Source organism: Brachycentrus maculatus, unplaced genomic scaffold, assembly GCF_059751285.1.
Source record: "Brachycentrus maculatus isolate JH-2025_06_01 unplaced genomic scaffold, ASM5975128v1 h1tg000513l, whole genome shotgun sequence".
In the NCBI taxonomy this organism is placed as follows: Eukaryota; Metazoa; Arthropoda; class Insecta; order Trichoptera; family Brachycentridae; genus Brachycentrus; species Brachycentrus maculatus.
In genome coordinates this window covers 943,872-965,000 of record NW_028281259.1, presented here as the reverse complement: position 1 = coordinate 965,000, position 21,129 = coordinate 943,872, and the positions used below count along the sequence as shown (strand labels likewise).

Genomic DNA, 21,129 nt, shown 5'->3' with positions numbered 1-21,129 from the left:
CGACGAAACCCGGTCGCTGGTCAAATAAAAAAGTGGAAAAGCTAAAAATATTGGTTTTAATCTAATAATATATTAAAAATGCAATTCCATCACCAAGTGTCAGTGGATAATATAAATCTATATTCTTCATTGAGTATGTGAAGACAATTATCGCTGCGACTCCACGCTACTGATGTACTAATTAAACAGAGAAAGTTATCAAGGAAGTCTTTGTGACGTCATGTGTGATGACAGTAGGTAGGTACTGATTATTATCATACGCGCACAACATTTTCGTTGTGTCCAAATCCTTGTTTACTCAAATACTTGGAAGTTCTATATATACGAACCACTTTAGAAACATTGTTCTTGAATCAGTAGAACTTCACTAGAGACATCTGTTGGTGAGGTAAAAGGAAGCTATTTATTGAGCAGAAACTCTTTTTTTTAGTAGGTGAGGTCCGAATCCTGGATTATAATCACACACATGAGAAACGCCAGAAAATACCATTTTCATTTTTATTATTTTAGCTTATAATTTGACCAGTTAATTTAGTTACAACATTTTGAGTGTGTCCAAATACTTGTTCACAAATCTGGATAATCTCCATCTATCTGAAAATGATATTTTCTGGCGTTTCTCATGTGTGTGATTATAATCCAGGATTCGGATCTCACATACTTATATAAGAGTTTCTAATTCATAAAAAGCTTCTTTTCATCTCACCAATAGATGTCTCTAGTGAAGTTCTAGTGATGCAAGAACAGTGTTTTGAAATTGGTTCACATATATAGAACTTCCGAGAATTTGACTGATGTGGTTGAAGTAATGAATTGGTAAATGTTACACGTGTGTAAAGTGATCACTTATACCAGCTTTTGACGGTCGTCAGCCCCGTAAATGCCCTGACCTCCATATTCTTCTTCTACTAGTTCTTTGTCTAGTCAAGTTATAAAGATGTTTCACCAGTCAAGATGTAATTATATTTGTCCAGTCAAGTGATAATAATGTTTGTTTAGTCAAGTTATGACGATATTTGTTTAGTCTAGTTTTAATTATGTTTTTCTTTTTCTTCTGTGTTGAGATGTCAAAAAATAAATTAACTTTTCTGTTCACATTATTTTCCTTTCTTTTCTATTTTCATTATTTTTTTTGTTAGTAAATTTTCTTCTTCTAACCCTTATCCGCACCCGGTGGTGCATAGGGCACTGCATCGTATTGACGCAGTTTTATCTAGATCAATACTTAAAAATAATATAATCTGGGTTTGCGTTATATGTATATATATATATATATATATATATATATATATATATATATATATATATATATATATATATATATATATATATATATATATATATATATATATATATATATATATATATATATATATATATATATATATATATGTATATATACTTATTTATATCTAATGCCTTTAAGTACTCCCTAGAAGGTTCATCTAGTACTCACTGGGTACGGTACTGTCGTGAGATTAGTCGAACAAGAACGTTTCAATACAGTATTGTGATGAATTACATATCATTTCTTTGCGTGCTAGTATGATGAAGTTCGTTATATAATTCTACTTGCACTTTATATGCAGTATATGCAATGCAATCCACTTTTTTGCACTCTCATCTTTTTATAATCAGTATAATTACTAAGCTAATTATGTATTCCTGTATATTGTTCAATTATTAGGTAACAAAAAAGATGTATGAATTTCAGCACACTCGAAGCGTCTCGAGGGAATATAGTGCATTCACAGTTGTTGTCAATAAATTAACTCGTCAAATTAATTAAAGCACTAAGTGTTTCAGCACAAACATGCGTAACGAGCCGAGGTTAAACATGCACTAGTGCATGTTGGTCTTCGGGTCGACCAAAAATCGCGTGTGCGAAACATTTTGTGTAGTTTTAACTGTGTAAATGGTGCTATGGTGGTGAAGGGTGGTATAGTTTGCATGCTGTGTTAGTGGTTGTCCTGACGAAGAGACGGGTACGTCTCGAAACCGATAAACATTATTAACATTTTTGTAAAAAAAATAATTTAAAATGACTAACCATAAAGCAAATGCTTTAAATATTAATAATATTGATAATCTGTTTTATTTGAGTTTACCACCAATGCTAAAATAAAAGAAATACCAAAATCGGTCATATTAACCACTGACACTTCGTGATGGAATTGCATTTTTAATTTATTATTAGATTAAAACCAATATTTTTAGCTTTTCCACTTTTTTATTTGACCAGCGACCGGGTTTCGTCGTTACCGACATCATCAGACCAGTCTGATGATGTCGGTAACGACGAAACCCGGTCGCTGGTCAAATAAAAAAGTGGAAAAGCTAAAAATATTGGTTTTAATCTAATAATAAATTAAAATCGGTCAATATATGAGAAAAGTATCCTTGATTTTGTACACACCCAATAAAAAGGACCGTTTTCGCAATAAAATTAACATACATATCGCTCACTCCTTTCAAGAACGTCATAAATCAAAAATCGTCAGTTTTCAGTTGTGCATGTTTTTGGAATGCCCAGAAAATGTACTATATCCCACCAAAAGCGGCATATTTTTAACTTAATATTTACCCGCTTCAGGGCAGAAAGTATTATTTTTGCATTTTGAAGATAAAGCATTGTTTAATAATTTTTTTAAATATACCAAGTTTTTTTCAAATGGTGAAAAAACATTCAGGTTTTACCTTAAAAGGTCTGTTGCACAGTAAAAAGTTCAATAAGTGGCTTGATATTTATTTTTAATACATTGAATTATGTTTTTAAACATTAAAAACGTTTTCCTGAAAATTCGAGTTTTTTTATTTATGACGTTCTTGAAAGGAGTGAGCGATATAAGAACCATTCTAAGAATAATCTGTTTATGTAAGTAAGACCGGGAAAAACATTATTTGACAAGAATTTCCTTATGGAATTCAATCGTTTACCGGACAATATATTACGATGTTCAAAAAAAGTACTGTAACTCTTTGATAGTGTGTTTTAACAAGTTTTTTATTACATTTTGAATACAAATATTGTAATTTACTAGCCAGTAAACCAAAGTTCAACGTATTTCTGAAAAATTAAGGAAAAATTGTTCGCTGAGCATAATTTTCCCAGTCAATTTTATATGTTTTATTTGAAAACGAAACCATTTTGGAATACAAAGATCGATGTTCGAAATATATGTACTTCTTTATATATGTATATATTTAAATATAAATCGTCTTCTTGGGGTGGAATGCTCATCCACTAATGGTTAGAAAAAGTGAGATCTTTTTCATCTTCATTCTTTAGGACTAAGTCCTGTCACTCTCCGGTCCGCTCCTGAGAGGTGGAAGACCAGCTATCTCTCCAACGTTCAGGTGGTCTTCCTGGGGGTCTGATCCCGCCTATGCTGCTGTCCGCTGCCACCCTCACCACTCGATCCGAACTCGCTCTTCTCACATGATCTCTCCAGAAACGCCTTCTTTCTCTTCCCCATCGCACAACATCTTCAACCTCGCAGATTTTTCTTATATCTGAGTTTCTAGCTCTGTCGCGAAGTGTTAGGCCTGCAATGGGTCGTAGAGTCTTCATTTCCGATGTCCTAAGAAGGATTTCGCTCTCGCGGTGTCGGCTCTTGTTTCCGTGCCGTATGTCAAGATCGGTCTGACGCAGGTCTTATAGATCCTCACCTTATTCTCTTTCAACGTGTATTTATTTCTCCATACAAAATTTTAAATAATCACCCAATAAAATCAATCAATCAATAAAAAATCACTGAGAGTGAGAGACTTTAGAAAAAAACAAAAAACATATTTGTTTGCTAAATCATTTCCACCATAATGTTTTCCCAAATTCATTCATAGTGAAGCGCCCTTGAGGTCATATTTTACAAAAATGAATCATTTAAAATGATCCAAATTTATTAATATTATTATCCGAAATATATCGTCTTTGTAGACTATTGCGGTCAGCTCTCCTCGTCTTCAGGTTGTAGGTCCTTCTGTCATGGACAACGTCACCTAGGCCATGCCTTCGTATCATGTCATATTTCTGCAGCATCCATGAATTCCTTGGTCTTCCCCTACACTGATGTTTTTAGAGGAAGATCAATGACAATCGCCTGGTCCACAATATGTTCAGGTTTTCTGCATCCTATGTGTCCATATTATCACAATTGCCTTTTCTCTACCTTGATATTGATGCCTGTTACAGCCAGGCTTCAACGAATGCTGAACTCTTTATCTCATTTTATTTTGTTTAAACTCATGTACAGAAAATAAATAAGTACATTGGCGGGCGTATTGCTAAAAAGCAGTATCTCCCAACCAGTGGCATGCCTAGGGTTTACCAGTAAGGCAAGCCCATTATTTTTCACATTCGTGAATACATGATGTACCTATAATTTCTTCACCTCGTATCATTCTTAGTATAGTAAGCACCCAGAAAGTATTATAAATATAAACAATGTATTGTAATCATTATAAAAATATGCATACATGTAACTTTTGTAAGGTATAGCCATCACCTTTCAATAAAGAAAATGTTCACTGTAACAAAATATCTTCCTCAGATATCAATCATCACCATATAATGGCATGCATAGTGTTTAATAATCATGTAAGCGCGCGATAATTTAAAAATAGTCATACACTAATTATATAGTTTTAATCATTTGGTCTAGATTTAGTCGTTTTTATTTGAAGTTGTTAGGCAAGCCGGGCTTTTGGGCTTCTAGTGAAGTACCGCCACTGCTTCCAACTAACCAAAAACAGACTAGTGATATTATTGATCAAAACGTTTGATACCATATCAAATTACGAATTTGAATTTCCAAGAATTTGAGTAGTGAGTTTTCAATTATGGATAGAATTGGTGAATGTTACACGTGTGTAAAGTCATCCCTTAAACTTCCATATTCATCCATGTTGAGATGTCTAAGAATAATACATTTTATATTGATATATCATCCGTATTTTGAATAATCACTGGATTATACGACACTGGTCTGATTTAATAAATAATAATAAAATGCAAATTAAATTAGGTTTCAGCAAGAACTATTAGTGCAAAACAGTGATAAAGTGAATCTATTACTGACTAAAAAGTGGTGATAGTTGGTGAAAATAAAAATGGCTTCCAACGAGAGCGATGTTGATCTTGTGGACAATGGTGAGGTCTCCGAGGTGGCCGAGTGGTACAAAGGACGAGTGGCTCTCGTTACGGGAGCTACAGGCTTCCTGGGCAAGGTCCTGGTGGAGAGAATCCTGAGGGTCTGTCCAGCGCAGAAGCTGTATCTACTGCTGAGACCGAAGAAAGGAAGAGACGTGAAGGAGAGACTCGAAGAGTTCTTCAACTGCCAGGTATAATATTTAATTATTTACGAGTCATGGAGTATTTTTTCTCTCCCGTTTTTTTGTGAATGTGATTAGCAATTATGACAAGATGTCCCTAACAATAGGGATAGAATAAATGATGGATTTTTGAACTAGTAAACGAAAGGCCTGATAATTATGAAGACTGCAAAGCTAAGCTTTGAGCAATCGATAATGCAAAAAAGGAGTAGAACCATGTCTCCTTCTTTTTTGCATCATCAAGAATAGGAAGGAGACGTCTACAAGGAAAAGACGTGAGGGAGAGGATCGAAGAGTTCAGGTCTGTCAGGTATAATTTTTTACGTTTTAACGGGTCATGGAGCATAATTTCTAGATTTTTTCTCTCCCATAAGACATTTTTTTGTGTGAATGTGATGAGAAACCATCCGAGATGTCTCTAACAATTAGGATAGACCAAATGATGGATTTTTGAACTCGTAAACGAGCTTTCACTAATAGATGTCTCTAGTGAAGTTCTAGTGATTCAAGAACAATGCCACGCGCAACGTTTCCAATGAATTTGAGAATCCGTAGTGTACAAACATTGTCCAGAGTCAAGCCATCAAAGCGTAGTTCCTGGCGAATGGATTAGTTGGACCGTCTAGCTGTCCATGGAATTCGGAACATGCGCCTCAAACACAACAATTTTTCTCCTTTCTCGTGCTTTTTGGTCCATGTTTCAGAAGCACAGAGACAAATGAAGTGGACTAAGCTCCTGGCTAGCTTCATCTTGGTGTTGTTACTCACACCCTGTCTTTCTCAAATTTGCCTAGCTTAGACATGGCACTTTTGGCGATGGCGATACGACGTCTGATCTCTCCTTCGCAAGATCCTTCATCGATGGTTTATTAATATTATGATCTATCAATATTAAAAATCATTTCGTTCCTTCCACAGGTCTTCGACGAAGTACGAGAGAAGTTTCCAGAGCGCTTTGGCCAAGTTTTCGCCATCCGTGGAGATGTTCTTCAAGACAACTTGGGCATTTCGGACGAAGACAGGAAGATCCTGGCAGAAAATTGCCGAATTGTGTTTCATTGTGCTGCAAACGTCAAGTATGTGCATTCATTAAAAGTACTTTTCTTCTTCTCTACTTTTTATTTTTGTAGTAATATAGTAAGTCTTGTGGCCTGTTTTAAATAGGAATCAGCCTCTTGCGATGTGAATTTCCAGCTGTCAATCCATCTCTTTGGTGGTCTGCTCTGGAGTCCCTTGTCCAAATCTTTTATACTATTCATTCATTTCATTCAAACCCTTATCAGCACCCCAATAGTGCATAGGGCACTGCATCATATAAACGCAGTGTTATCTTGATCATTAACACATGAAGGAAAGGTGATCAGCCCTCCGCCTCCGGTACCAGTCCAAGGTAATATTGAATAAATATAAGAGTGAAAAAATCACTTTTATTTATTTTAACCCCCTGGAAAAAAAACCCGGGACCTCCAGTACGGCAGCCGAGCGTGCTGACCATTACACTACGGAGGCGGACAAGATATCTTTTTATATTTTACCTTGTCCAAATAATTTATTATTTATTTTTCATTATACAGATAAAAACAAATAACAAATTCCAATAATGTGCCCTCACTGAGTTTTCTCGTGCCGAGGGCACATTTTACAATGCTTATTTAAAAAAATTAATTATTAATTTGATTTATTCAGTTATTGCAAATAAAAAGCTTTCAGCGAAATATTATTTTTTGACATCTCATCAAAGATGAAGAACAATATGGAAGTCTGGGCATTTACGGGGCTGACGACCGTCATAGTTTACACACGTGTAACATTCACCAATTCTACCCATTATTGACAACCACACTACTCAAATTCTTGGAAGTTCTATATAAATGAATCAATTTAGAAACCTTGTTCTTGAATCACTAGAACTTCACTAGAGACATCTATTGGTGAGATGAAAAGAAGCATTTTATTGGGCAGAATCTCTTTTATTAGTATGTGAAGTCCGAATCCTGGATTATAATCACACACATGAGAAACGCCAGAAAACACCAGTTTCATTTTTATTATTTAAGCTAATAATTTGACCAGATAATTTATTTACAACATTTTGAGTGTGTCCAAATGCTTTCGCTGAAAGCTAATCTAGCAGTGAACAATCGCTGTCATGTTATGTCCGATATGATATTATATATATATATATATATATATATATATATATATATATATATATATATATATATATATATATATATATATATATATATATATATATATATATATATATATATATATTCTTCTTCTCCGTCTTAATCCTCATTGCTGAGGGTTGTGACCCTTGCAGAAGCAATGACTCTTCTCCAGTTATCCCTTGACTGCGCTGCACGTAGCGCTCCAACCACTGAGGTGCCTGCTGCTGCCTTAATTTGATCGGTCCATCGTGTGGGGGATCTTCCTCTCCCTCTCTTTCCCTCCAGGCTACCGATCACAACTAGGCGTTCCAGGCTATCCTCGTTGCCACGCGCAACGTGTCCAAAGAACTGAAGAATCCGTCGGGTACAGATATTGGCCAGAGACAAGCCATCCAAGCGTAGTTCCTGGCGAATGGACTCATTGGTGCGTCTAGCTGTCCATGGAATTCGGAGCATGCGCCTCCAACACCACATTTCGAAGGCATCAATTTTTCTCCTTTCTGCTGCTTTTATAGTCCATGTTTCAGCAGCATAGAGAAAAATGGAGTGGACCAAGCTCCTGACAAGCTTCATCTTGGTGTTGTTACTCACACCCCGGTCTTTCCAAATTTTGTCTAGCTTAGACATGGCACTTTTGGCGATGGCGATACGACGTCTAATCTCTCCTTCACAAGTTCCTTCATTGCTGATTTGAGATCCAAGGAACTGGAACTCGTTTATTATCTCTAAACCTTCCAGTGAGTTCCCGAGATCACCAAACTTCTTAGATCGATCTATGATCATGATCTTGGTCTTGCTTTGGTTAATCTCTAGTCCCAGTGCCTTGCTCTCAATCTCTACTCGTTTAAGGAGATCTACCATCTCTTTTGGGTCTTTGGCCAGAAGTGTTGTGTCGTCCGCATATCGTATATTGGACAGCTTTACGCCACCAATGGACACTCCTCCATTCCATTCGTAGAGAGCCCTGCGCATGATGTATTCCCCATAGATGTTAAACAGGTCAGGGGAGAGTATGCATCCCTGTCTTACACCTTTCTCAGTGGGGAAGCTTGCAGTGTTTATGCCATTGATTCTTACGATTGCCTTACTTTGGGCATAAAGTCCATGGATGAGTTTTATCAAATGGGATGGGACTCCCATCTCCATGAGTACTTTCCACAGATGTTCCCACTTCACGCAGTCGAAAGCTTTTTTGTAATCGATAAAGCATAAAACTGTTGGCGTCAGGAACTCTCGGCTTTTTTCGATCACTTGGCGGATGTTGAGGATCTGCTCTCTTGTTCCTCTTCCTTTCACAAAACCAGCTTGTTCTTTGGTATTTGCCATCCAATGTAACTGTGTAATCGTGCTTTTAGAACATATAGCATTATCTTGCTGGTGTGAGAGATAAGTGCTATTGTCCTATAGTTTTCACACTTTTTGGATGAGCCTTTTTTGTGAAGAGGAATGAAAACAGATTCAGCCCATTCCTGAGGCCATGTTCCCGTTCTCCATATGAGGTTGCAGAGATCCAGCACTGTTTTTATGCCCTTATCCCCTAGTTCTTTTAGAAGCTCGGCCTGTATGCAGTCATTGCCGGGGGACTTGTTGCATTTTAGTTTTTTCAGTGCATTTCGAATCTCTTCTTCCAAAATGTCGGGTTCCATGGTTTGATTCTCAAAGGAAGGACTTCCTGCTGTTGAGGTCTCGGCATATAGTCCGGAGCAGTAACCTCGCCATCTCTCCAAGACGCTGCCAATGTCCGTCAGAACGCTTCCATTTTGGTCCTCTATTGCCCATGTCTGAGGTTTGAAGGCACGGGTTAAGAGTTTAACCTTTTGGAAAAGATCCTTTGTAGTGACGCTATTCGCTTTATCTTCTATCTCAGCACAGATATCCGAAATTTGTTTATTTTTGTCTCGTCGGCAATGTCTTTGTATATCTTTATTGAGCCTAGAGTATTCTTGTCTCGCTTCTGCAGATGAGGTTCCTTTTACTCTCATCGCTTTTCGCTTTGATATCATATCCCATGTGGGGTCTGATATCCAAGATTTCCTCTTTTCATTTCTCGGCTCCTGATATTTCATTGCAGTCTTGACAATTTTCTCTTTGAGACTGTTCCAACGCTGTTCGACATTTTCTGAGGAGTTTACGTTGAAATCAGCGTCTTGTTTCCTGATATCTGTGCCAAAACATTTAATTGCTGGCTCATTGAGGTTTAAAGTTTTAAACTTATCCCTTTTTATAATTTTGAACTTGGCTCTGATTTGTGCAATCAGCAGATTATGATCAGAGCCGCAATCTGCACCAGGATAAGTTTTAACATTACTTACCGATGACCTCCAGCGGCTATTTATCATGATGTAATCAATCTGGTTGCGACATCTATCACCCGGTGATATCCATGTGTATAGGCGTCTGATGTGCTGTTTAAACCAAGTATTCATGATTGTCATTTTTTCTTCAATAGCAAATTGGATCAAACGTTCACCTCTATCATTTTGGGTGCCAATTCCATAATGGCCAACTGCACCTTCGAGGTAACTGTTTGATCCAACTTTTGCATTGAGATCACCAATAACCATTGTTATTTCTTTATTGGGTATTTGAGCCAGCGTTTCTTTGAGAGCAGAATAGAAAAGATCAATAACTTCATCTGGAGCATCGGCAGTCTATATTTTATAGTTTATATTTTTTACAGATTTGACCTGAAGCTAAAAGAAGCTGTTACTACCAACACCCTCGGAACAAAAAAAGTTTTACATTTGGGAAAAGAAATGAAGAATCTTGAGGTAAAACATAAACAATATTATAACGGCAGTACATAACGGCAGTACATACATTTTGTCCGCCTCCGTGGTGTAATGGTCAGCGTGTTTAGCTACCGCGCTGGAGGTCCCGGGTTCGATTCCCAGGGGGGGGTGAAAATAAATATTAGTGATTTAACACCGTAATATTTATTTAATATTACCCTGGACTGGTTCCTGAAGCGCAAGAGTGATCACCATGCCTTCATGTAAGTAATGATCATGATAACACTGCGTCAATTTGATGCAGTGCCCTATGCACCATTAGGTGCGGATAAGGGTTATAATAATAATAACATAACGGAGTCCTGGTTCCGACCCTTATGTATGGAGGTGAAACATGGAGTTGGCAAAAGAAGGATGAATGTAGAGTCAATGCAGTCGAAATGCGATCTCTCAGAAGAATGTGCGACAAAACGATGTATGACAGATGTGCGAATAGTGAAATAAGGAAGGAATGCAAAGCTTGGACAAGCTATATCGAAACAATTAAGAAAGGTGTGTTGAGATGGTTTGGGCATGTAGAGCGAATGAGTGAGGAAAGAACGGCAATACAATTTTATGAGGCGAATTTAATTGGAAAAAGGAGCAAAGGAAGACCGGGAAAAACATGGCACGATCAGGTATGCCAAATACTTGAAAGCGGTCAGGTTAGGAGTCGAAACAATCGGCGGGTATGTATGAGGAGATGCATGAACGCGGAAGAGGCGAAGAATGTTAGCAAAGACAGAGTGGTGTGGCATTCTATTCTCTCTGCCTACCCCTGCGGGGAAGCGGCGTGATGGTTAGTAAGTTTTTTTTTAAAAATATTATAGCGGAATTCTATCAGTTTTCGTTACTATGAATGTTTAAAGTATTGTTGAAAGTTCAGGAGGTAGAAGAATATGAGTAAAAGATTGCCATTTTTTGGCTTTGGTTAATTCTATATTTTGTATTTTGTGATTTGTTTATTTTAAATATGCTTCTTACCTTAAGTTTTTCTCATTTCGCTCACTCCTTTCAAGAACGTTATAAATAAAATAAAAAAACTTGATTTTTAAGGAGAACGTTTTTAAAGTTTAAAAATATAACACAACTTATTAATAATAAATATCAAGCCACTTATTGAACTTTTTACTGTACAATAGATCTTTTTAGTAAAACCTGAATGTAATCTCTCCATTTGAAAAATATTTAGCATATTTAAAAAAATAATTAAACAATACCTTTTCTTCAAAATGCAAAAACAACATTTTCTGTCCTGTAGCGGGTAAATATTAAGTTAAAAATATGCCTCTTTTGCTGGGATATAGTACATTTTCTGGGTATTCCGAAAACATGTACAACTGAAAATTGACGATTTTTGATTTATGACGTTGTTGAAAGGAGTGAGAGATTTATTTATTTAAATATGCTTCTTATGCCTATTTATTATATGTACCTGTTTATTGTTTTTATATTTTGTCATGTATTACTTTTGGTTATTTAAAAAAATCTTTTTTGTAACTTTATTATTTGTGTTCCAGTCTTGTCAACCTTAATCCCATGTCCCAAAATGAGAAATGGAAATTACTCTTCGGGAATATTATATATTTGACTTATGTATGTAATATGTTTTAATAGATTTATATTATCCACTGACACTTCGTGATGGAATTGCATTTTTAATTTATTATTAGATTAAAACCAATATTTTTAGCTTTTCCACTTTTTTATTTGACCAGCGACCGGGTTTCGTCGTTACCGACATCATCAGACTGGTCTGATGACCAGTCTGATGATGTCGGTAACGACGAAACCCGGTCGCTGGTCAAATAAAAAAGTGGAAAAGCTAAAAATATTGGTTTTAATCTAATAATAAATTAAAAGTAATATGTTTTGAAAAAAAACCACTTCTGAGTGTTTTCTAGGAGAGACTAATCTAGAATGCACTTGCCAGACAACATGGGTATGCAAACGATTACGGGATGCGTTAACACCACTGTATCACCAACATACCCACATCCCTTACAACTATCATATTTGTTCAATATCAATTATTTTTAAAGGCTTTTGTCCACGTGTCTACTGCCTTCTGTCACTGCGATAAGGATGTGTTGGAGGAGATCACCTACCCTTCCCCCCACGACCCTGACAAGATCATAGACTTGGTGAACTGGATGGACCAAGATCTGCAGGACCAAATCACCCCCAAGTAAGTCCTCTTATCATTCTTTCCCAATGGCCTAATAATGCCCGATCGAAAGGCCTGTGAATGCCCAGGCTTTCATATTAACTTTTTTTTTAAAGATCACTCTCAAATTAGTTCTTATCGCATTATTCCCAATGGCCTAATTATCTCATGTTAAAAGACCTTTGAATGCTTACAATTCCATATTACCTTCTTATTGAAAGGTTGTTTACAAGTTAGTTCTCTTCTCATTCTTCCCGAATGGCCTAAAATTGCCCGATTGAAAGATCTGTAAATGTCTAAAATTCCATAATAATTTCTTATTCAATGATCACTCACAACTTAAATCTCTTTTCATTCTTCCCCAATGGCCTAATAATGCCCAATCCTGTGGATGACCATACTTATTGTAAGACAACTCACAAGTAAGTTCTCTTCTCATTCTTCCCCAATGGCTAAGTAATGCCCCATCGAAAGGCCTGTGAATGCCCAGACATTCATATTGAAAGATCACTCACAAGTAAGTTTTCTTCTCATTCTTTCCCGACGGCCAAATAATGCCCAATCGAAATACCAAGACTTCCATTTTCTCTATTATTAGAGAATATGGAATTACTATTATTCTAAAAATCTATTGACCTCACATACTAATGAAAGAGTTCCTGCTCAATAAAAAGCTTCTTTTCATCTCACCAATAGATGTCTAGTGAATTTCTAGTGATTCAAGAATAATGTTTCAAAACTGGTTAAAACAAATGTAGAACTTCCAAGAATTTGAGTAGTGTGGTTGTCAATAATGGGTAGAATTGGTGAACGTTACACGTGTGTAAAGTGATCACTTAAACCAGCCTATGACGGTCGTCAGCCCCGTAAATGCCCAGACTTTTATATTATTTTCATCTTTGATGAGATGTCAAAAAATAATATTTATCAACCTTTTTTTCAGGCTACTTGGAGGACTGCCGAATACGTACGCTTACAGCAAATGCCTGTCCGAACAATTGGTGACCAATAATGCTGGAAACTTCCCTACCGTCATTGCAAGACCATCGATCGGTAACTACAATTGGTTCTTCGTTGTTTAAAGTGTTCTTCGGTCTTTCTCTGCTCCTATTTCTACATGGGAAAAAAATAGCAGACAGTCAAATCGATAATTTTAATTCCAATATTTTAAGCATTCAGTTCATTCATCCGTCCGCCTCCGTCGTGTAATGGTCAGTTCCCGGGTTCGATTCCCAGGGAGGTCAAATTAAAATAACGTATTTTTTAACTCTTACATTTATTCAATACTACCCTGGACTGGTATCTGAATCGGAGGTCTGATAACCTTTCTTCCATTTTTTTAACGATCAAGATAACACTGCGTCTATATAATGTAGAGCCTTATGTACAATTGTGGTACGGATAAGGGTTTAAAGAGTTCTTTTATGCAATTAATAATAATAAGACCCTTATCCGCACCCCAATGGTGCATAGGGCACTGCGTCATATAAACGCAGTGTTATCTTGATCGTTTATATATGAAGGAAAGGTGATCAGCCCTCCGCTTCAAATACCAGTCCAGGGTAATATTGAATAAATATTACAGTGAAAAAATCACTCATATTTATTCTTACCCCGCTGGGAATCGAACCCGGGTCCTCCAGAACGGTAGCCGAGCGTGCTGACCACTACACTACGGAGGCGGACAAATGCAATTATTCTGCAATTATTCATGTATAATAAATTAAAAAAAAAACCATATATAAATGTTAAAATTTTAAACGAAAAACAATTCTTTTTTTACCACTTGAGTTTATTCTATGACCACTAGTTTTGGTAGTAAAATAAAATATATGTATGTTATATAAAATTCATGTTTTTTTAGTAATTGCGTCGTGGAAGACCCCAATGCCAGGATGGATTGAAAATTTAAATGGACCAACTGGTCTTCTTGTCGGAGCTGGCAAAGGTATATCTGATTTTATTATTTTAAAATTTATTATTAATATTATTTATTATATCAGACCTAACAAAAATAAAAGTTATTTTGTTCACTGTAATGTTTATTCAATATTACCCTGGGCTGGTACCTGAAGCGGAGGGCTGATCACCTTTCCTTTCATGATCAAGATAACACTGCGTTTATATGAAGCAGTGCCCTATGCACCATTGGGGTGCGGATAAAGGTTTTATATATTACATATTTTTATATGTACATATAAAATTTTATTAATATTTATATTTATTTTTTATATGGAGTCCTGGTTCCAACTCTAATGTATGGAAGTGAAACATGGAGTTGGCAAAAGAAGGATGAAAGTAGACTGAATGCAGTCGAAATGCGATCTCTCAGAAGAATGTGTGACAAAACGATGTCTGATAGATGTGCGAATAGTGAAATAAGGAAGAAATGCAAAGCTGAGATAAGCATTATCGATAAAATTAAGAAAGGTGTGTTGAGATGGTTTGGACATGTAGAACGAATGAGTGAGGAAAGAACGGTAAAACAAATTTATGAGGCTAATGTTAGCGGGAAAAGAAGCAGAGGAAGACCGAGAAAAACATGGCACGATCAGGTGTGCCAAATACTTGAAAGTGATCAGGTTAGGAGTCGTAACAATCGGCGGGTATGTATGAGGAGATGCATGAACGTGGGAGAGGCGAAGAATGTTCGCAAGGACAGAGTGGTGCGGCGCTCTATTCTCTCTGCCTACACCTGCGGGGAAGCGGCGTGATGGTTAGTTAGTTAGTTAGTTAGTTCTATTTTATATGTTTTGTGGAACAAACTTAGAAAATGAAAAAAATTACACAAATACCCCTTGGCCTTTACACTATCGACTTATCAAAGTTCGTTTGACCAAAAGAGGTGTGTGTTAGGTTTTGTTTGATGTGTTTGGGATCTGTTCTATATACATTACCATAAAGTGTGCTTTGTGTGCTTTGCTGGGAGGTGCTTTCTTGTGTTATGTGAGAGTAATCCTTAAATGCTCATGTAAGGATTGTTTAAGCGTTTTGTTGACTGTCCTAGGTTGAAGCTTGTTGAATTTTATCTCTTTTCGAGTGTCCTTATATGTCTCTTGATTTCAGGAGTGATTCGAAGTATGCATTGTAATGAGAGCTACCACGCAGATATAATGCCAGTAGACATATGTGCTAACGCTCTCATAGCCTTAGCATGGAGACTAGGAAAAACTAAGTAAGTACCCATAATGAAGTTATTTTCAAACCATATCCGTACCCTATGTGGAGCATTTCTTCTTTTTCTTCTTTTTGTAGATCTTAGGGATCTGTTTGTGCTTCCGCATGTCGCTCTTGAGATGTTGACTCCCAGCTGTCTTTCCATCTTTTCGGAGGTCTGCCTGGGGGTCTGCGTCCTTCAGGGTTGTCTGGAAGGGCGATACGTGGAAGTCTGTCTTCTGACATTCTGTTTATATGTTCATTCCAGTATCGCCTTCGTTGTCCTCCCCACCTCACGATATCCTCCGTCTTACACATGCTCCGGATGTCGGTATGCCTTACTCGGTCTCGCAATGTGTTTCCGGTTATGGATCGGAAAGTCTTCATCTCGGAGGTTCGAAGTCTGGATTTTGTTCTGGAAGAATCTGCTCTTGCCTCAATGTGTGCAATTCGAAGTCCAAAAACTGTCTCCAGGCTTTTCTGTCGGCAGCCAGCTCCTTTGCATCCTCCCAAGTCACTGCCCTTTCCAATTTCATTTGTCTTAAAAGCCTGATTTACCATTCTTCCCTCACTCAATCGTTCCACATGCCCAAACCATCTCAACACACCTTCCTTTGTTTGATGGATAATGCTTTGCATATTTTATATATTTTTTTGACATCTCATCAAAGATGACGAAGAATATAGAAGTCTGAGTATTTGCGGGGCTGACGACTGTCATAGGCTAGTTTAGGTGATCACTTTACACACGTGTAACATTCACCAACTCTATCCATTATTGACAACCACACTACTCAAATTCTTGGAAGATCTATATATATATGAACCAATTTAGAAACCTTGTTCTTGAATCACTAGAGCTTCACTAGAGACATCTATCGGTGATGTGAAAATAAGCTTTTTACTGATCAGAAACTCTTTGAAAACTAACTCATATAACTCGATATAATCCTGATTTGTGAACAAGTATTTGAACGCACTCAAAATGTTGTAAAGTTTGCATTCTTTCCTCATATCACCGTTTGAATATCTATCATTTTGAATAATTTATTATAATTTTATTAATATTGCTGCTAAAAATAATACTCTAATTATTTTCAGGCCTAAAGAAGTCATGGTGTGCAACTTAACAGAGTCTGGAGTCAACCCTTTATCGTGGGGAGAAGCCTTAAACTATGGTAACATGCATTTAGTAATTGTTTATGTAATATTTCAAATATACAATATTTATAGCTCGACGTACGCTGACGTCGTTCGTACGTTATGTGATAAGATATTCATTTGTCTCGGGTGTATTAGTTTTTCTGAAATGTCTATCAACTTATATGAAAGGAGATGTCAGAAGTCTGAGTATCCCAGGGTTTACGACCTAGCATTTGGCTGGCTTAAGTGATCACTTAAAACATTCAAAATATAAAGAATGAACTGAACTTAAATCAGACTAATTAAAATCCACGACTATGATTGGTCATTAAATTCCTAAACATTTTGTTTTTTTTTTTTACTGTAATGGCCTCAATAATTCCATTGTCAATTTGGCAGTCACTCTGTGGTTAAAATCTATCCGTTTTTAATTTAAGATTAACTTAGTAAATACCACAATTATTATTTATTAAAAAATAATATACACTAAATAAAACTTCGTACTATTTTTTGACATCTCATCAAAGATGAAGAAGAATATGAAAGTCTGGGCATTAATGGGGCTGACGACCGTCATAGGCTGGTTTAAGTGATTACTTTACACACGTGTTACATGCACCAATTCTACCCATTATTGACAACTACACTACTCAAATTCTAAGAAGTTCTTTATATATGAACCAATTTAGAAACCTTGTTCTTGAATCACTAGAACTTCAATAGAGTCATCTATTGGTGAGATGAACATACTAATAAAAGAGTTTCTGCTCAATAAAAAGCTTCTTTTCATCTCACCAATAGATGTCTCCAGTGAAGTTCTAGTGATTCAAAAATAAAGTTTTAAATTTGGTTCATATATATAGAACTTCCAAGAATTTGAGTAGTGTAGTTATCAATAATGGGTAGAATTGGTGAATGTCACACGTGTGTAAAGTGATCAATCAAACCAGCATATGACGGTCGTCAGCCCCGTAAATCCCCAGACTTCCATATTTTTCTTCATCTGTGATGAGATGTCAAAAATAATATGAAATTTTCTTATTACCAAATGGATAATTTTGATGTCTGATTCTAGGACGGAAGCACATGTATGAGAATCCTTTCTCCGTGACTCTGTGGTATCCTGATGGGTCCATAAAAGCGAGCTGGTTGGTTCACGTACTGAGTGTGATATTTTTCCACTTAATCCCGGCCTATTTCCTGGACATGCTGCTCGTCCTGCTAAGAAGGAAACCTTTGTAAGAACCTTCCAGATTTATTATAACTAACTAACTGACCATCTCGTCGCTTCTCGCAGTGGTAGGCAGAGAGGGAAGAACGCCACATCACTCTGTCTGTGCAAATTTATTTGATTTTTCCACATTAATGCATCGCCTCATGTATACCCCCAATTATTTAGAATTTCAAAGTGTTTGACATACCTGATCATGCAAGTTTTCCTCGTTCTTCCTCTGCTCTTTTTTTCAGCTACATTCACCTCGTAAATTTGTTTTACCGTTCTCTCCTCACTTGTTCGTTCCACATGCCCAAATCACGATGTCTTTGCAAACATTCTACGCCTCTTCCACATTCATACATCTCTGCATACACACCCGCCAATTATTCCTACTTTTGACCTGGTCACTTTCAAGTATTTGACATACCTGATCATGCTAAGCTTTCCCCAGTCTTCTTCTACTCTTTCAAACTCCATTCGCCTCATAAATTTGTTTAACCTTTCTTCCCTCACTCATTCGTTCCACATGCCCAAATCATCTCATCACACCTTTCTTAATCTGATGGATAATGCTTATCTCAGCCTTGCACCCTTTCCTTATATCACCATTGGAACATCTACCATACATGGTTTTGCCGCACTGAGATATTGCATTTCCATTGCATTCAGTCTACTTTCATACTTCTTTATCCAACTCTGTGCTTCAGGCAGATCGGTGTGGCGTTCTATGCTTTCTGCTCATCTTTTTTTTAATTTGGTGCGTAATGCTCATCTCAGACTTGCATCCTTTCCTTATCCATTGGAACATCTACCATAAATGATTTTGCCGCACTGAGCGATGGCATTCCGACTGCAATCAGTCTTTGTACTTTCATCCTTCTTTCGCCAACTCTGTGCTTCAGACGGACAGATCGGTGTGACGTTCTATTGTCTTTGCCTACCTCTGCTGGAAGCAGCTAAACATAATAATAATAATAAAACCCTTACCCGCACCCCAATGGTGCATAGGGCACTGCGTCATATAAACGCAGTGTTATCTTGATCGTTTACACATGAAGGAAAGGTGATCAGCCCTCCGATTCAGGTACCAGTCCAGAGATTGAATAAATGCTACAGTGAAAAAATCACTTATATTTATTTTACCCCCCTTGGGAATCGATCCCGTGACCTCCATAACGGTAGCTGAGCGTGCTGACCATAACACTACGGAGGCGGACTGAACGCGGGCTAAACATAAAGCAGCTAAAATATTTTATATTTGTAATGAATGACGAGGAAGCAAAATATATAGCCCATGACTAAATTTCTGTTTCATTTTTCAGCATGGTCAAAATCCAAAAGCGTATATCTGATGGCCTCGATCTATTGATGTATTATACCACCAAGAAATGGGTGTTCAATAATGGGAACTTCCAGTCCATCGAGTCCTGGCTGAGTCCAAAGGACTCGCAGCTGCTGTTCACGGACATGAAGCCCATCAGCTGGGACAGCTATATGCTCAGCTACATCCTGGGCGCCAGGAAGTACTGCTGCAAGGATGGTCCAGACACCCTGCCGAAAGCGAGAAGCTTGTTGAAGAAGTGAGAATCTTGTCTGTATTTTCTATTCATCTTCTTCTTCTTCTTCCTTTTCTAGATGCTATGGATCTGTTTGTGCCTCCGCTTGTACCTCTTGGGATGTTGCCTCTTTTTAAAAGCTTTCTTTACTGATTTGTACATAGATATCAAACTAAAGTATCTGTATAATACGAACTACTCGGATGTGGGCGTTGCTTAAATGTGGCTGTTATTTGAATGTAAAAACATACCTACCGCCAATGTTCAGCGGCAGATAGGCCGATGGGTTAATTACAGTGCGTGGTACTGTTTTTCATATCCTTTAGTGTCTAGCTCTTTTGTTTCGCCCTCATGTGCTTTCTTTGACAGCTCTTGAGCTTCTGAAATTCCTGTCTAGACTTGCCCATTCCCGTTATTTTCTATCTTTGCTTTACTAACTGTCTTAATTTGTCTTCTTTCTTTCAGACTGTACTTCTTGGACCAGTTATCGAGCTGGTGTTTCTACGGACTGCTCTTCTGGCTTATATGGATATATTCCGCTACGATCCTGAGCGTCGCGGAGTCAACTTTAAATTTGCCATCTCTCTTATTTGGAATGCAATCGTCAGAAAAAGTCTACACTTCGTAGAAAATACGAAACCAACAATCATTTAATTGTTCAACATTCGCGAGATGCTCAGACTTGTTGTATCTACAGATAATTGGCAAAGCATGGCATAGCAATTTTCACTCATAAATTACATGAAATTATAGTAACTTTAAACATAAAGAGTAAATCCACTCACGAGTAGGCATAGGCTATGAAACTTATAAAGTTGAAGCCTGAGTAGGGTCATGATAAACGGTTTTGCATAAGACGTAGCTGGATTTCAGAGTCACTTGGACGTTAAGTAATTGAAAAATAGCACTGGCATTGCACTGGAAAAGCTTGCTTGGTATATGGTATTTCATTCAGAGTAGGTAGCTATGATTTTAGCCGAGTGTGATATTTTTCCATCTGCATTTCGTTCAAACGAAGTTTATTTCAAACGCCTTTTTTGTGAAGGAGGCTTCAAATAATTCTCTCATATTCTTAGTAAGCATTTAACTGTAGTAAGGATTATGTTAAGGTATGTTTTTTAAAAAAATCATATTTTTGTGTTTAAAAATATAATTAGTTTAATATGATATATATAAATATCATATTAAACATATCATATATATATATATATATATATATATATATATATATATATATATATATATATATATATATATATATATATATATATATATATATATATATATATATATATATATATATATATATATATATATATATATATATATATATATATATATATATATATATATATATATATATATATATATATATATATATATATATATATATATATATAAATATATATATGTATATATATATATATATATATATATATATATATATATATATATATATATATATATATATATATATATATATATATATATATATATATATATATATAAATATATATATATATATATATATATATATATATATATATATATATATATATATATATATATATATATATATATATATATATATATATATATATATATATATATATAT

General features: G+C 36.3%; 1 protein-coding gene across 1 annotated transcript; it reads left to right on the top strand.

Moving 5' to 3' along the window:
- Nucleotides 1-5,021: 5,021 nt before the first annotated feature.
- Nucleotides 5,022-20,635, top strand: LOC148301847 (putative fatty acyl-CoA reductase CG5065). Its single transcript, XM_088272632.1, has 11 exons — nt 5,022-5,340; nt 6,250-6,407; nt 10,186-10,276; nt 12,319-12,464; nt 13,387-13,496; nt 14,308-14,391; nt 15,510-15,618; nt 16,701-16,777; nt 17,818-17,980; nt 19,281-19,538; nt 19,980-20,635. Exons 1-11 carry the CDS (start codon nt 5,110-5,112, stop codon nt 20,140-20,142), a joined length of 1,590 nt encoding a protein of 529 aa, XP_088128758.1. The 5' UTR covers nt 5,022-5,109; the 3' UTR covers nt 20,143-20,635.
- The last annotated feature ends 494 nt before the right edge of the window (nt 20,636-21,129 follow it).

Coding starts and splice junctions, on each gene's coding strand:
- LOC148301847 (XM_088272632.1), top strand. CDS start 5,110: ATGGCTTCCAACGAGAGCGATGTTGATCTTGTGGACAATGGTGAGGTC. Junction 6,408..10,185: donor CATTGTGCTGCAAACGTCAA/GTATGTGCATTC, acceptor TATTTTTTACAG/ATTTGACCTGAAGCTAAAAG. Junction 19,539..19,979: donor GCGAGAAGCTTGTTGAAGAA/GTGAGAATCTTG, acceptor TCTTTCTTTCAG/ACTGTACTTCTTGGACCAGT.